The sequence below is a fragment of the Ramularia collo-cygni genome (genome assembly GCF_900074925.1).
Source record: "Ramularia collo-cygni strain URUG2 genome assembly, contig: RCC_scaffold28, whole genome shotgun sequence".
In the NCBI taxonomy this organism is placed as follows: domain Eukaryota; kingdom Fungi; phylum Ascomycota; class Dothideomycetes; order Mycosphaerellales; family Mycosphaerellaceae; genus Ramularia; species Ramularia collo-cygni.
The window spans coordinates 207,314-223,352 of record NW_019716282.1 but is presented as its reverse complement, the minus strand read 5'-3'; the positions used below and the strand labels follow the sequence as shown (position 1 = coordinate 223,352).

Genomic DNA, 16,039 nt, shown 5'->3' with positions numbered 1-16,039 from the left:
AGTCGGGGTCCTGCTGCATTTCATGTGCAGATTGTAGGATTCACTGGAAGGATGCTGCATTTTCAGCTTCGGGCGAGGTCGTTGTTGAGTGGTGGCATGCCGGTGGCTGGCTTTCTTCGACCTGAAGTCTAATCAAGGCTTGCCTTGCCAATCCTTGTCAGTCCTTTCCGCCCCCGTCCACAGTCTGGGCGTCCACCTGACTCCTCTTCCATTCCTTCGCAAAGTATACATGGCCACAAGATCACATCTCATATGGCTTCATATGGCATCAATGGAGATCTCGCTGGGACCAGCGCAACAAAACTACGCGTGGTGAGATGGCAAAATCATCAGCATCTGTGGCACAGCAGCGAGCTTGGGATTGTCATCAGTCACCAATCGCCGCCGTTGATCGACAACGCGAAGGAACAACCTTGGAGGAGGTGCAGAAACCATACGCAGACATGGAGACTGCCGTGCCGTACTTACTACTCTCGATCCCTCTCGAACATGCCTGCCTTCATCACCAAGCTGCGAATCCATCGCGCTCCTTCTGCTTATCCTCCACCCCAGGACCACTTGGTTGTAAAATTGGTCGCTTGACATGCCCACCCCTCACTTCAGCATCATTTTGTTGTAAATWTGGTCGCTTGAACATACCTAGCCGCGTTCTTGTATATAAGCCAGAGAGCGCCGAGCCTGAACGCGGACCCATCTATCATGGATTCGACAGCTCCCATGATAGATCGCGGGCAGAGGGTCCTTGCCATCACATGGGGAACTTGGTCACCGGCGGCCCTTATCGTTTGTCTACGGGTCTATGCACGCCTGCGCAGCAAAGCATTCGGCTTTGATGATGGCTGCATTATTCTGGCCCTCCTGATATCGCTACTTGGAGCAGTGTGTAATGTTTTCGAGGTGCATTACGGTTTCGGAAAATCGTGAGTTGCTCGCAAAGTCAGACTGCTAGAAGACACAACTGAATAACGATACAGCGTTTCAGCATTGACGGAGAACGGCGTGGAACATCTCGTCCACTGGGCGTATGTGTCCGAGATCCAAGCCGTGGTTGGGGTCATGATCACCAAGATATCCGTTTGCTGGTTTGTTCTGCGACTCCTAGGGCCAACGCATCGCTGGATGCGGATGGTGATTTGGGCGTGCATGGGTCTTTCCTTTGCWACAGCACTCATGTACGTCCTGAGCCAGGCCTTTGTATGCATACCGTTGGAGGCATACTGGAATCCACGAGTGCATGGGCGATGCATCAGCAAACAGACAATAAGTGATATACTCCTGCCAACAAACAGTAAGTCTGTCAACGTCTGCGCAGGACATACGATTCACGCGCTGATGAGCATAGTCACGAATGTTGTCACAGAATTCACCTGTGCTGCACTTCCCTTCTACCTGATCTCTCACCTACAGATGAAATCATCGGACAAGAAGCTGCTTCTGGTCTTGATAGCCTTCGGATTCTTGTAAGGACTCGGCAATTCTGTCAGTCCAATTCTGAGTACTGACACTGCGGCAGGGACGCATCGACCTCGATCGCACAAGCCGTCTTAGTTCGAGAGTACGCAACGGCGTCAGGCCGTAGGTCTTCCCTGAGACGTATTCAATCTGTAAACACTCACTTACATGTCCGCAGCTGATCTGGTGTACCCAACCTACTGGGTGATGTGAGTGAAGCGCAGCATTTCTGCGAAAGAACATCACTGATACAGCGCAGAGTCAATCAAAACTTTTCCATCGTGGTAGCGTCCGCACCGGGATGTTGGCATTTCATCCGGCTTATGAACGGTCATGTCAAACAAATTAGATCAAGCTCACAAAAGACTACTTCGACTTCAAGTTCACAGCGAAGACTAGGAGTTAATAAGGCTTCAGTTGCTCTTAAAAAAATTGAGGATCGGCAGTACTCAATGGGGGATCACAAGTATGGAGAACTGGATGATCGAAGCGTCGCGACCTCYGTATGATAGAGGTATTCTAGCATCCGCCATTGCAACAAACGCTATATCAAGCCACTATTGACAGTATCTCAGCACATGTAGCACTAACCGAAAAGATGTAGGTTGCTGCCCTCGAACGAATCGATCGACCGAGATTGTAGGAGGATGGCAGAACAGAATGGTGATCTCCAAGTCGGGTCTAACGAGGCACCCAGCTCCATGATATGGATTTATGGCTATAGAGTCCGGACTTTGCGTAAGTTGTTTTGATCTGTGAGCATGTGAATTGTGCGCTGAATACCAACAAGGCAGTGTCAAAATTACTTGAGGGCATCAATGATGGTTAGTAGGTCTTGATCATATGTCTTATTATGGTTTCGCTTTAGGCCAAGCAACTTGCGGGGTGCCGTTGATAATCGTCACTCTACAGAACCATCACATACCCTACCCCACGCAACCATCGACAATGATCGTGGCACTCGTGCCTCAGCTACGCAGATCGTGCGGCCAGTTATCCGAGCACGCCGGCAGAACGATCGACTGTTCGGCATCAAGCCCCTAATCCCGTTGGAAACTCTCTTTCAACCCCTCGCGACCGACTAAGCCTCGGCAACGAGCCCGATGCTCGCAGCACACTGTACTCGAGCAATGTGAAGGTGTAACTGCAGCATCCATCAGGCGTTTGTCTTGCAGCATCACTGGCGGTCCCACACTGCAGATGGCTTTAGCCGCAAGTCCTGCAAGACAACCTGCGACACAACTGCAACACAACCAAGACCGTTAGATGAGAAAATGCTAAACTACATTAAGCAATCTACTTCGTAGTCTACGAGTATCACCGTCCGCATTTGGCATACGTTGTTTAGCAATTGCCTAACTCGTCTTACAGGATCTGCGGCTAGTGTAGAAAGCATTGACTCGGCACTCCACGAATGGTACACAGTGCGACTGCACCGTTTTGCACCCCTCACTGCTTTTTCATATCCTGGTAGATTGCGGTCAATGTTACTCGTCGAGCCCGCAGCACGTTCAGATAGCCTCTTTCCTCGCTCACATGGCACCCCGAAAGGATGCACCAACTGCCTCGGTCATGATGGATTCACAGTCGAGCACGCTGTCGATACCTCACGCTGCTCGGAGTCTCCACTCCGAGGTAGCCTTGATGGAGGATGGCCGCTGAGACTGTGGGGAAGGTCAGCGCCAGTGCAGAAGCATATAGACTACGGGACTGCTCCTCGTGCGCCGCCATTCCTCAGCTCCAGCTATACTTGCAAAACTGACCATGGCTTCCAAGATGGTTTCAACAATAGCACTTGCGGCCGGTCTCGCCGCCGCTGCCAACACCGACCCGGTCGTCCCGCTGTCTGCTCAGATTGGTGCTCTTGACTTTGGTGTGACCTGCAATGTGCCCGTCTTTGGCAACTACACCTTTGAGGGCTACTTTACCGCCACGGCCCCTATCCAGGGTGCCTCTGGACAGCAGATCTACTACACGGATTTAGTGGCTGCAATCACCATTCCTTCATCCTTGACCGGCCTGGGCAAGTTTGTCAGTGTCTCTCACGCCAAGGCCAGTGTCAAGGTCCAACTGGACCTCGAGAACGCTACTCCCGCGACCTACGATGTGTTCCCCGAGCCACTCGTGCTCGACAACATCACATTCACCCCTGGCGAGCCGGTGACGGTCCGTGTGCCCACCACTGGCACCCTCCCTCCTTTGGGCCCCGTGACCCTGGGCCAGGCTGGCAAGACTCACCTAATCCACTTGGGCGAAGTCGACATCGATCTCACTCTGCTCAACAATGACGGTTCCACATTCCTCTTCCCACTCCCGATCAAATGCCCTCCATCGGAGATCCGCTACGACATCGGCATCGTGAACATTCTCGATCCCAGCCTCAAAACCCCGGCCGCGCCGACCACCAATGGCACCTATAAGTTTGCCAAAATCTCCAACAACGAGGAGACAGGCTCATTCCGCTTCCCCTACAGCTGCGACTTCAGCAACGGCAAGATGGACGATGTCGACCTCACCATTTCGGGTACCGTACCAACGTACCTCCACCCAGGTGACAAGTGGTCCGTCAAAGACGCCTTTGCCTACCTGCGCCTGTCCCCCGCCACAGTCGCCGATCTGACCTCGGGCTTCACCGGCGTGACAATGGCAACGACCATCGTCAAGCAGTACAACATCACGGTCGAGAACGGCAGCCCCTCCTCGATCAATGCCTTGACAACGCCCATTCGCACCACCTCCAAGGTCCAACAAGGCCAAGAACTCGACATTGCGTTGCCTGCCGACAACACCTTCAGCTTTGGTCCCTTCACCGCTGGCGCATCGGGTCAGGAGCTTTTCCTTACGTCGGCTGGTACGAGCGGCTCCTTTGCTTTCATGGATCAATCTGGCCGTAACGTCGGTGGCGTTGACTTCCAGTGCAAGCCCAAGTATACGTCGCGCCTCATCGGGTACGTTTTTTTTTTCTCACTGCTTGTCTCCTTCTTGAACTGGACTCTTGACGCTAACACTATGCACAGTATCCCTGTTACCAACGCTACGCCTCCTCCTATCTCCAAGTAAATGCAGCTTATCATGATCGTGCTGGCACAGCTATATAGTGAATAACGGTCATACATGGCCATATTCGGACAGGTGAAGCCGTAGAAGTAGACAAGTCAACTCGAGCTACGAGCTGTGGACTTTCAAGCTCCGATCTATAATGTGAAGAGACATGAATCAGAAAGCCAAACCCTCCTGCTACATTCGACCATAGATGCATGAAAGCAAGGATAAGAGAACATCGCGTGGACAATCCCTCTCCTCCCTCTTCCTTCCTTCCCCAAGCTGAACGAGGCGCTGCACACTCCTTTGTTCGCGCAAGTTTCGATTCCCACAGCCATCAAATCTGTCTAGCAGAGGCGACTAGTACATCTCCTCAAATACGACTCCCCGGTCGGCTAGCTTCTAGAAGAGCGACCATATGCTCATCCTCCTGCTGTTTAGCGATGTCCAGTGGAGTCGTTCTTTCTATTTGCGACCTCCGCATTCGGGTGCTGCTTGGATCAGCGCCATGGGTCAGCAGCAGGTCCACTACATCCTGTTTGCCTAGCTGACAAGCGCTATGAAGTGGCGTACCCCTAAGGAGGGAGTGTCGCAATTGACGGGCGATAGGATGTGAGAACTGAATGACATTAACCGGTGCTTTGCTGGACAGAAGAAAGCAGCCGTATGACCTCCAGCTCGTCGCCTTCGCGCTCGACGGCGTATAACAGAACGTCACCATCCTGGACATTCGTCCCCAGCGTCTAGCAACATCTTGATTGTCTCAACTGATGAGCCTGCCTGTACAGCTACGGATAAAGGCGTTTTCACCTGAAGTAGACATGGCATTCGGGTTAGCTCCGTATTGTAGTAAAAGTTGCTCTAGGAGCTTGGGTCGATCAATCGCTAGGCTGTGAAGTAGCAGTTAGACTTTATATCGCAGTGTGTAGAGGGAGCACTACTCACCAAAGCACAGATGGCACCTTACCACCTGAAAGAGTATGGTCGATCGAYCAGCCGTGTTCTAGGAGTTTGAGCAAAAAGCTGTGATTCTGTTTGAAAAGCGGAAGCTTCGATAACATCCTCGTCCGGATTGATTCCAGACTCTAGTAGCTCAACAAAAGGCGAGAGCTTGTCTTGCTGGACGCAGTAGTATAGCAAAGGCGATAGAGCCATACTTGGCTTCTGCCAGCGGAAGTCCGCAAGCGCAACTTGCAGCGCACTCTCTGGAAATTCATCGATGCAGCTTTGTAAATGATGATATGGCGAGTATTCAAGGATTGCAGAGAAATCGGCCATGGCTTTCCTTAGGTTATGGATTTGTGATATGCGAAGATGGTCGGCGACATGGAGTTACAGAGGGCAACGGCAGGCTTTAACGTCTCACATTATTACGAAGTTCACTACTGTAGCGCGAAACTAGAATACTCTGATCAAATATCCCAGACCAGCTTCTGTGAAAATTGATAACTTGATTGCTTGCCTATCTACGAGTGAATCACAGCTCTTGTATATATCCACTGACCTGATTGCTAGAACCTTCTACATTACAAATCGAGTAAGTGAATTCCTCTGAAGTGAATCATTCTCGAAACTTTAGCAATTACAGAAAGGATCTTTTAGTCAATTGCGAATGCTAACTAATACGGGTGGAAGAAGCAAAATGCAGATCCTGCTCCGATTTGTGACGCACGAGAGGCATGCTTAATGATCATGCCAGATGTATAGGACCGGCAACTAAATTCTTTATACCCCAAAAAAAAAGCTCGACTAGCAATTTGTGAGTTCAGTCGATGCGAATCCATCAAGATGGAACTGCCGACTGGATCTCGTGCGCAATCGGGACCCAAGAATCCTAATGTCTTCTTCGTCAACCTCTCCCGGGTGAAAAAGTAGCATTCAACAGATCCGATGCGTATAGCTTTCAATGTTAGCGGAAACTGTTTGCCGAAAATTACGTCAACGAGGAAATAAAATCAAGTGCGTGTGTTTAAATTAGACCATTACATTTTAAATGATACTGAAAGGCTATAATTTGACAAAGGCAATCCTATCTTTGCTGCACAAACTAACCAAGTTGACCGAAAGGTTGCTCCCAACCCCAATCAAGCGGAGCACTTGTAAGACCACCCAGATGCTCCTGTAGTATGCCGGTCTGGTCGTCGGTGACAAAAAGCTTAGGCTCAATGAGACAACTTGATCTCGCCTCGCCCTGCAGTATGTTGGAGTCACTTTCACCGACGGACTGCTGAGCCCCTGATGGGCGGTTGAATTCCGGGTCGGTGAGGAGTGTATGGTAGGTCTCACAGAGCTCTTCATTCAGTCTTCGACAGCGACCGGTGGCAATATGCGCATCTCTGTTGCTTTTGCGAGTGAACTGGGCAGAACACCAGGGACATTCCGTGGACTTAGAGCGGCTGCGTTCTTGGATATGTCGCCGATAGTTGTATACATTCGAGAATTCTCGCCCGGCACAACCATGCTCGAAACACCTTGGACGATTACTGTTGCTGCTAGTGTGGTCGTCGACAGGGAAACGCAACGTGTGCGGTGAGGAGAGCGATGATCCAGACGCAGTCTCTACGATTTGACGGCACTCCGTTGACGATCCCGAAAGCACGTGTGTCTCCATGTTCAAGGACGAATCTCTGCAGCGGACGACTGCCGGTTTGCTAGCTCTTGGAGGTGCCATAGCCATATTGGGATCGGAGGCTTGAAGCAGATATCGATATGGCTCTTGTCTCGAAGCGGTTGAAGTAGGAAGAGCATTTGAGTTCCAGTGCATGCCTTTGAGATTGTGTGCCATTCTTTCGTCGAATCGTCAGATATCCAGCTTTAGGTGCGTGACTCGAGCACTGCCAATGCAAGTTTGTCTCGGTGTGTTGAAGATAAGCCACGCAGGCGAGAGGTGATTCAGGCGATTATAGCCATAAGTACGGGCGATTTTGCACTAGCAACCACTTCAGCATTCATGCATATCGGCCACAAGAATTCCTTGATCCTTCAATGCAACATCGAGCGCTTGCGGGAGCTATTGGGAAACGATTGACGGGCCTCAACCAGTTGCACGGCACTGGAGAGGCACAGCACGGATTGCATGGCTCAATGAGGAGTTGTTTGGGAAACGATTGGCGGACCTGATCAAGCAGTTGTCTGCAGAGGCACAGCACGGAGTGCACGGCTCCATCAAAGTTCTGCGAAGGAGTAGGATCCAAGATCGAGTCGTTGAACGAGGAACGTTGGAAGCTTACTTCAGGTGGGGGGTTGTCTTGGTTGTTATGGTCCGGATGTTTAGCGTCCGGACCATTCGCGCACTTCTCCGTCGGGTCACTCTTAGTTGCACTTTGAGCACTCTCATCACAAACTCTCTTCTCTTGCTTTCTCCATGCGTGTAAGACGGACGAGTGAGCCGAAGCCACGAGCAGGCGTGGAGCAAAAGGCGTGTACGATGTACATGGAGGTGAGTGAATGCTAAAGGACGGAGAGWCCTGCTGGCGTGGTAGTCTAATGAAATGTAGAGCTACCTGCACTGGAAGACACGTTCGCTAATCCCACTCCAAGGTTCTCGCTACAGCGTTGTAACTTGTGCTGTTCATCGGAGTAGCAAGATTGACCAATGACAAGTCGGTGCGCAGCACATGGTAAGCGAGATACTCGCGAGCAGCCGCGAGCGGAAGGGGAGAAGAGGGTGCTATCGCGCTCATAGAAGACACGGCGCGTAATTAAGCTTTTTCTTCCTATTAGCTTACACATCGGGGCTAATAACAGCACTCCCTAGACCCCACTTATTAACTAACATAACATGCTATAGTAACCCCTATACTTCGTATACACATTCCGAAGACGGTAGACTACCTAGAGCGTACTCTATTACCTAGCCCTTTAGCTATTACGGTAATAAAGAGAATTTACGAGGACTACTATTAGTCTTTTAGAGGGTTTCTAGTAAGAGGTAGGTTATTATTATACGTACCGTTATCTAGGAATATAGTTCGACTAACGCCGTGCTCTAAGAAACTCTTATTAAGATTACGCGGAGCCTAGCGTAGGCTACCGTAATGCCGTTACCTAGGGCCCGTTAAGAAGAATAAGCGTAGAAAGAAAAGTAGAGAAGTTAAGTAAGTAGAAAGTAGTATATATATAGTTATATGGTGCGTTTTTACGGAGATCTCTATAACAAAACTTTAAAGTAATAGCGTAATACTAGTAGTAGGGGGTATAGTAACCTCGGTAATAATTAATAAACTCCGTATAATAATAATTAAGTAGCGTAATCGAATATACGTATAAGACTAGTATATAATTACCTTATATTATTCTTTCCTTAAGTAATTACCGCGTAATATAGTAAGGTATTAAAAATAATAGTAAGGTAGTTATAGCATTACTTTTAGGAGTAATGCTATTTATATAGGTAATTAATAGTAGGCGCGACGCTTTACTATATTTACTTACTTATTTATAATCGACTCTTATCGCTTTCTAATATCTACTTTTACATCTCCTACTACTTCTACTACTAAATATCTACCTTTCTCCTCCTTCCTCCTTTACTACCCTATATAATTAGTAATAACCGCGTTACTACTCGAATACGTAGACCTTTATACATATTAGCGTATCGCTACCCCCCGACCGACCTAGATAACCTAGATAATATCGGCGACTACGCGTATCTTAAACTAAATAAGAATAGGGTAGGAGTTAAAAATAAAACTCTTTAGCGACCGCGCTAACCCGTATAAATAGCTTAAAAAGGCTAGCTTTACTCTTAGCGCGGATTAGACGTATATAATAGGTTTTACGGTAAAGTAATATATCTCTTACTATAATAGTCTATTTAAATAGATCTTTAATATTTAGGATCGCCCTAATTATATTAACGCCTTCCTAGTTACGAGCCGGTTTGTATAATCTATTTAAGAAATTATAAGAGTAGAGATATACTAATAATATTATAATAGTAAAATTAAGGCGAAGGGAGATAAGTATAAGGATTACGAGCAAAAAATTAATAAGAACGATAATACGGGCTTACTACCTAGCTTAGAACTATTCGTAGTATATTTTCCTAGCTAGTATAAATGTTTTTAATACTAACGGGAAAAGGAATACGTCGTCTAAGAGGGATTTCTTAACTCTGCCTACGCTAACTATATCTAGAGGAGTTATAAAAATACCTACTAGTAGAGTAATACGTTCGTAGAAAAGAGAGAGACCTATAAGGGACCTAGCTAGTATAAAGGCTATATATTTAAAGCGTAGGATAGTATAATACGAAGTCGTTCGTATTATAAGGATTAGTTAATAGGGCTAAGGCTAGACCGGGATAAGAAGAGAACTACTTAAGGTAAGAGGTCTAAGTCTCGGTCTCGGAGTAGATCGAAAGGAGGAAGGAAGTAAGCTTTAGGTAGTATAATTTCTTTTACGAGTTTCTATTTAGAAATAACCTAAATATCCTTAGGATATTTAGGATGTTTTAGCTCCTACTTATATAGGTAAGTATTTCTTATCTCTACTTTATTCTCCTGTTCTATTTAATATTTACTTTTAATATATTATACGGCCTTTATTACCTCTTAGAAACGAAGAAGAACGCTTAATCGTATATAGTTTATTATATATTATATTATATATTTAGCTTTTAGTTACGGTAAAGTAAGTAATTACGTACGTAGAAGTATAAGTAAATAACTACGCGCGCGGTCTATTAACAGTTTGTATAGGTAATTAATAGTAGGCGTAACGCTTTACTATATTTACTTATCTACTCGTAGTCGACTCTTATTACTTCTATTCTATTAATATTAACTATAACTATAATACCTACTACTACTATAACATAATATCTACCCTCCTCCTTCTTCCTCCCTTTATACCCCGTATAACTAGCACTTACTACGACGATACCGCCTAAACCCCTATTTAACCTACTCTTACTCGATAGTAGTCCTACTAGTAGTATAAGAACTCTCGATACTCGGAAAAATAAGGTAAAAAGCTACGGCAATAAATAAATAGTTTAGCTATAGTACTAACCCGTATAAATAGCTTAAGAAGGCTAGCTTTACTCTAAATAAGGAGCAGACTAAGCTAATAGAAGATAAGGCTAGCTATCGATTCTCTACTCGGCTTACGATATTTAATCTAGCGACTTAGATTTATAATCGTTATAGCTATATTAACGCTATATTAATTTAGAGCCGGTTCGTATAATCTACCTAGGAAATTATAGGAGTATAACCGCTAATAATATAATAGCGGTATAATATATCCGGATAAGCGTAGCGTAGATAGTAATAGTAAGGAGATAGGTCGAGATAAGCGGTATTAGCGGTATTAGGATTAGCCTTAACACTTTATAGTATACTATCCTAGCCCGTATAATTATATTAAAAGCTAACAAGAAAAGTCGTACGTAGTCTTAAAGAAGAGCTTCTATAATGTCTATAGTAACTATAAGTTCTAGGATAAGGCGTATAGCTTCGATATCCGCGACTACCGGAATAATAGAGATAGCAATCTAGTAGCTCCTATAGAGCGTATAATWCGGCGGATAAGGTCTAGGCGTTTAGTACCCCGTAAGCGTATAAGAATAGTTAAGTATAAGTAAGGTAGAGAGATTATCGGGTAAAGTAGAGAGATTATCGGGCAAGTAGGAGTTATTAAGGAAGTAGGAGTAATTTAGTAGAAGAGGCCTATTTTTATACGGGGTATTCTAAGCGTAAGAAGTTTTATTTAGAGCGTAAGTATAGTCTAGGAGTATAAGAGACTACTCTATATATTTTTATAACTTACGACTTATCTTACTACTTATCTCGGTATCTATTATTATCTTTTATATATTTAATACGCCCGTATAACTATATTCTATTAATAATATATACTTATTCTATCGTACCTACATTTACTTTAATTAAAAATTATACTACTCTAACCCGAACCCTTCCTCTAAAAATTCTAACCGAGGCTTCCCTACTACCTTACTACCTATTCTATTTATCGTTTTTCCTATTAACGTTCTCCTATATTATACGCGCGGTATTTAAAATAGGCCGCTTACCTATAGTTCCCCTCGACCTATATTCTAAGCTCGTAGAGCTCTAGAATAATAGCGTAAATATTACTAATATTTAAGCCTACCTAAGTTCCTAAGGCCTTATCGCCTCTAAACGTACTATCCGTATAATTACCGTAAATAATAGTAGCGAGCCTCGATAGGCGTTAAAGAGCGATACCTATAATAATCCGTACCTCCGAATACGAATTGCTAAACTCTTCTACCTTAAAAAGCTACCTAACGTATATATTATAGAGACGTTAAAGGACGAGGGCTTTATAATAAAGCCGAATACCTTTATATAGCTAAGGAGGAGTATTAGAATAAAGCTACGACTACGGGAAGTAAAGTTTCGTAAGCGCGAAGAAGAGTATAAAAAGATAATAAAGAAAGAAATCGATCGTTTACGCCTTAGGTTATATAGTATAAATTTACTTTAAATATACTTCCGTATAACGGATAGAACGAGGCTCGCTCTCGAAAGGTAAGTATATATATACCCTTTATAAGGAAAGGGGTTTCTACCTAGTATTAAAATAGTATACCTTTATAGGAAGCGACTTTACGAGATAGCTTATAAGGTATATCCTACTAGTCCGTATAATAGAGCCTCGAAGTTCGTATAGCGCTATAGAAAGTATATTACCCTTAGTCTAGATATAGTCTAGAGTATAAATATATATAATAAGCTTAAGGACTACGGCTTCTAAATCTACGTAGTAATAGATATAGATACGTAGAGGTCTCTATAGGTTAGGTAAGGTTAGGTTAGGTAGACTACCTATTAGTTACCTAAGTCTTAGGTAGGGACATACTTAGCGATAGGTACGGTAGGTTACCTGCTAAGTACGACCTATAGTAGGCTTAGGTAAGGCAGCCTACTAGGCCGCTAAGATCGACCTAACCTACGCTACGGATAGGGTACCTAACTAACTAATAATAGGTAGTATACGGTAGTAATATTAAGATTAAGAGTTGTTCTTTCTAACTACATTACTAACTATAGTCTCCGCTCGTTTCTACGCCTAGCCTTCCGAGGCCGTAATAGCCCGCTATCGGCCTCTAGTACTTCTAATTCCCTATCCTACTCTTCCCTTTACCTCTTCTTCTCTCTTTAAAGTTTAGTACTATACCGTTCGCTTTAAGGAGKCACCCGACGTAGAACTCGCCCTATACTATCTTGCTCGTTATCGCTAATTCCGTCTATACCTACGGCATCGGAGAGTACGTTCGCTATATTAACCTCCTCTAAAATAGCCTCGTTCTATATAGCGTCTTATATAGTAGAGACCTCGCTCGTATATAGTACCTTTATAAGAGCAGCCTAAGTAGCGAGGCGGTCGTATACCTCGTCTCGAAGACGGCATCTTAACTATATAATATTCGTAAACGTACTTAGGTTATAGGAGCGGTTATATCGCATCTAGTGCCTCGTAATACTAAAATCGCGCTCGTATCCTATACCTACTACTAGAATATATAGGATGTCTCTCGCTATACGCGAGATAGTAGGGAAGCGCTACTATATCTTACGCTATATTAGTATAACGTCCTCGTTATAGTCGTCGGCGACGTCTATAAGATATTTAAAAGATGTCGTAGTATATAGAACGCTAACTAGTCGTCTAACTAGTAATAAAACTAATTCTTGCTTTCGATAGTAAGGCGCCTACGCGCCTCTTAAGGTGCGACTATACGTTACGTGCGTAGCGCTTACCGGTACGCTTAGTAGTCGTCTAACTTCACGTCTAGCTATAGCCGAAGCCTTAGTAATTCCTAACAATTATCCCCCTCCTTAAAGGGAGACGTCTCGGCTCTTATAAGCCTCTTAATTTCTAACTGCAATATATGTGCGTCTCTATACCGCCTCGCCGTACCCGTAGGTACTTCTATTCTTAGACTATTCTTAGGTCGAGTACGTATAGCTTACGCGCCTTTAGCTTTGCCTTTCGGTTTACCTACTATCTTCGTCTATTTCTAGATGTTTCTATAGGTTTCTGTTGCTCCCCGTCGCGTAGGTAGTTACGTAGGTACGTTACTTATAGGATAACCCGCGTTGTTATAGTAGTAGGTACGCGTGTATTATCTTAAAGTTTTTCCTTCGCGTTTAAAGCTCTTCTCTTACTTTAAGCGATACTACCTTATATTACTCGTACTACCGCCTTAAGCTTATAGCAAGCCCTATTATATTACTAGCTTACCTCCTACGACCCTCTTAATACCCTTATACCCCTCTTACGCTACTAGTAAGCCGACCGCTACTATACCGCTAAAAGCTACCCGCGCTATCGTACTAAACGCCCCGCCTCGTACTAAGGCCGATACGTAGGGCGCTACCCCTACTATCTATAAGCGCTACTTACTATACGCGGCTAACCGTATATTCTCGTACGGTTACCTTACGGTTCGCTTACTAACCGCCTAACCTAGCTACCGAGCCCGATTACGACGGCGTTATAACCGTCGGCGCTAAGATTAAGTACTTCCGCTATAAGGAGTAGTAAGTCCTCGCTTTCTACCTACGGTTCGGTTACGAGTCTAATAATGTTCTTAGTAGTTACTACTACGTAACACTCGAGTTTCCTAACCTAGTACGCTAGGCGAAGGTTATACTATCGCTCCGCGAGGAGTATGCCGCTAGCGTAGTAGGCTTAGCTAAGTAGTAGGTCCTCCGCCGCCGTATAAATACGGTCGCTCGCGATATTAAGCGCTCCGATAAGGTAAAGTAGGCGAACCGCGGGAAGTCCGTCGGCTCGCTTACTACCCCTCGTAAGGGAGGCGTAGGCGAAGCGTAGGGTAATAGAATYGCCCGTACTAGCCTTCGCTAGGCCTAGAACGAGGTAGCYRTAGGCCGCGCTATATTCGAGTTAAAGTACGAGGTAAGTTATAAACCCTTACGTTCTACCTACTATTCGCGTACTATACTAATACTATCTCTAGGAGCTCCGCCTAATAGGCGCCTCGGTCGCTACTCTAGGTACGGCTTCCGCCGCTTTCTCTAACGATAGAGGATCTTAGGTTAAGGCTCCCCTACCGGTCGCCGCCGAGGAGGAGGAGGACGACGAGGAGGAGGATAGCGACGACGAGGACGAGATATCCGAGTAACCGGCGGCTCTCTTACTACTATCGTAAGCGTCGTCTACTTATACGTTACGCGCTACCTACGCCTAGCCGCTATGCTAAAAGGCTAAAAATTCTACTCCTATTCTAAACTTACTTCCTTATTCCTCTCGGTAATCTTGTAATTACCTTCTTCGCCTATAACTCCTAAGCCTCTATTAGATTAGTAGCACCTTTATATTCCTCTACGGATTGCTAGCTATCGTATTCCTATAGCTAATCTTTCTACCTTATAAGAAAGAAATCCTTCTCCTTTATAGCGGCTATAATCTTCTTAACTTCCTACTCGCCGTCTTTATCGGCGATAGGTATATTACCTTCCTACGACTCGCCTAGTCGCTCCTTAAAGGGCTTAAGAAGAGAGACGTAAAACACGTTATAAATGCGCGAGTCTAACGGTAACGCTAGGCGATACGCCTACGTTCCGATTACGTCTATTACTCTAAAGGGTCCTATATATTTTAGGCCTATTATCTTCTTTAGTATCTTAAGACGAAGGTTCTTCGAGGAAAGTAATACCTTATTACCTATCTTAAAGTGTATTAGTTTGTGCTTCTTGTCGTAGAACTTCGCTTACGACTAGCTTGCTTTCTTCTAGCGCTCGATAAGCGTCTCGTAAACCGTCTTTAGTCTAGTCGTAGTATCGATCGCTACTAGGGTCCTTCCCCTAGGAATCTCGTCCCGAGATTCTATAGCGATAAGCGGGTTCTACTTATACGTAACGTAGAAGGGACTTATACCGAGCGTAGGATGCTCGCTATTATTATATATAAACTCTGCTTATACTAACAATTTAGCCTAATTATCCTAAAACTCGCTATAGTATATCCTTAGATACTGCTCGAGTATCTAATTCGCTCGTTCTATCTATCTATCCGTCTAAGAATAGAAGGCTATAGATAGCCTACGAGTTATATACGACTCGTAGTAAAAGTCGCTCTAGAACTAACTAGTAAAAACTAAGCCTCTATCGGAAACGATGCCTCTAGGTACTCCCTAGTACCTTACGACTTCGTCGCGAAGGAGCTTTACTAGTATTACTAAAGTACACTTCTTAGTAGTAGGGATATAGACGTTTATTTTCGAGTAGCGGTTAACTATTACGAGGATAGTATCGTAAACGCTACCGTTCCGCTTACTCGGAGGTAGATCCGTAATAAAGTCTATCGACAATTCCTACTACGGGCCGTCTAGTAAGGGAAGCGTATATAACTCGCTATAGGGCCGGTAGCGACGCGCTTTCGATACTTAGTATAGATAGTATAACGAGATGTACTCTTCGACGTCGTCGCCTATCTTTAGCTAGTAGTACTTTCGCTTTAGTAGAGCTAGAACCTTAGCCTTACTAAAGTAGCCTACGAGTACGTCGTCGTAATATATACGAAT

The 16,039-nt window shown here is 45.0% G+C and overlaps 4 protein-coding genes; 3 read left to right on the top strand and 1 right to left on the bottom strand.

The window, feature by feature from the left end:
• Positions 1-699: 699 nt before the first annotated feature.
• On the top strand, positions 700-1,961 carry RCC_11278 (uncharacterized protein; the record flags this gene model as incomplete). XM_023776500.1 has 6 exons in its annotated part: positions 700-920; positions 975-1,288; positions 1,343-1,460; positions 1,514-1,575; positions 1,631-1,661; positions 1,712-1,961. 6 exons carry the CDS (start codon positions 700-702, stop codon positions 1,959-1,961), a joined length of 996 nt encoding a protein of 331 aa, XP_023632268.1.
• Positions 1,962-2,166: 205 nt separating this feature from the next.
• RCC_11277 (uncharacterized protein) lies at positions 2,167-2,537 on the top strand (the record flags this gene model as incomplete). XM_023776499.1 has 3 exons in its annotated part: positions 2,167-2,190; positions 2,243-2,276; positions 2,365-2,537. 3 exons carry the CDS (start codon positions 2,167-2,169, stop codon positions 2,535-2,537), a joined length of 231 nt encoding a protein of 76 aa, XP_023632267.1.
• Positions 2,538-3,216: 679 nt separating this feature from the next.
• RCC_11276 (uncharacterized protein) lies at positions 3,217-4,512 on the top strand (the record flags this gene model as incomplete). XM_023776498.1 has 2 exons in its annotated part: positions 3,217-4,400; positions 4,470-4,512. The coding sequence occupies 2 exons, from the start codon at positions 3,217-3,219 to the stop codon at positions 4,510-4,512; spliced, it is 1,227 nt and encodes a 408-aa protein (XP_023632266.1).
• Positions 4,513-6,541: 2,029 nt separating this feature from the next.
• On the bottom strand, positions 6,542-7,279 carry RCC_11275 (uncharacterized protein; the record flags this gene model as incomplete). Its single annotated transcript, XM_023776497.1, has 1 exon — positions 6,542-7,279. The coding sequence occupies one exon, from the start codon at positions 7,277-7,279 to the stop codon at positions 6,542-6,544; it is 738 nt and encodes a 245-aa protein (XP_023632265.1).
• Between the last annotated feature and the right edge of the window lie 8,760 nt (positions 7,280-16,039).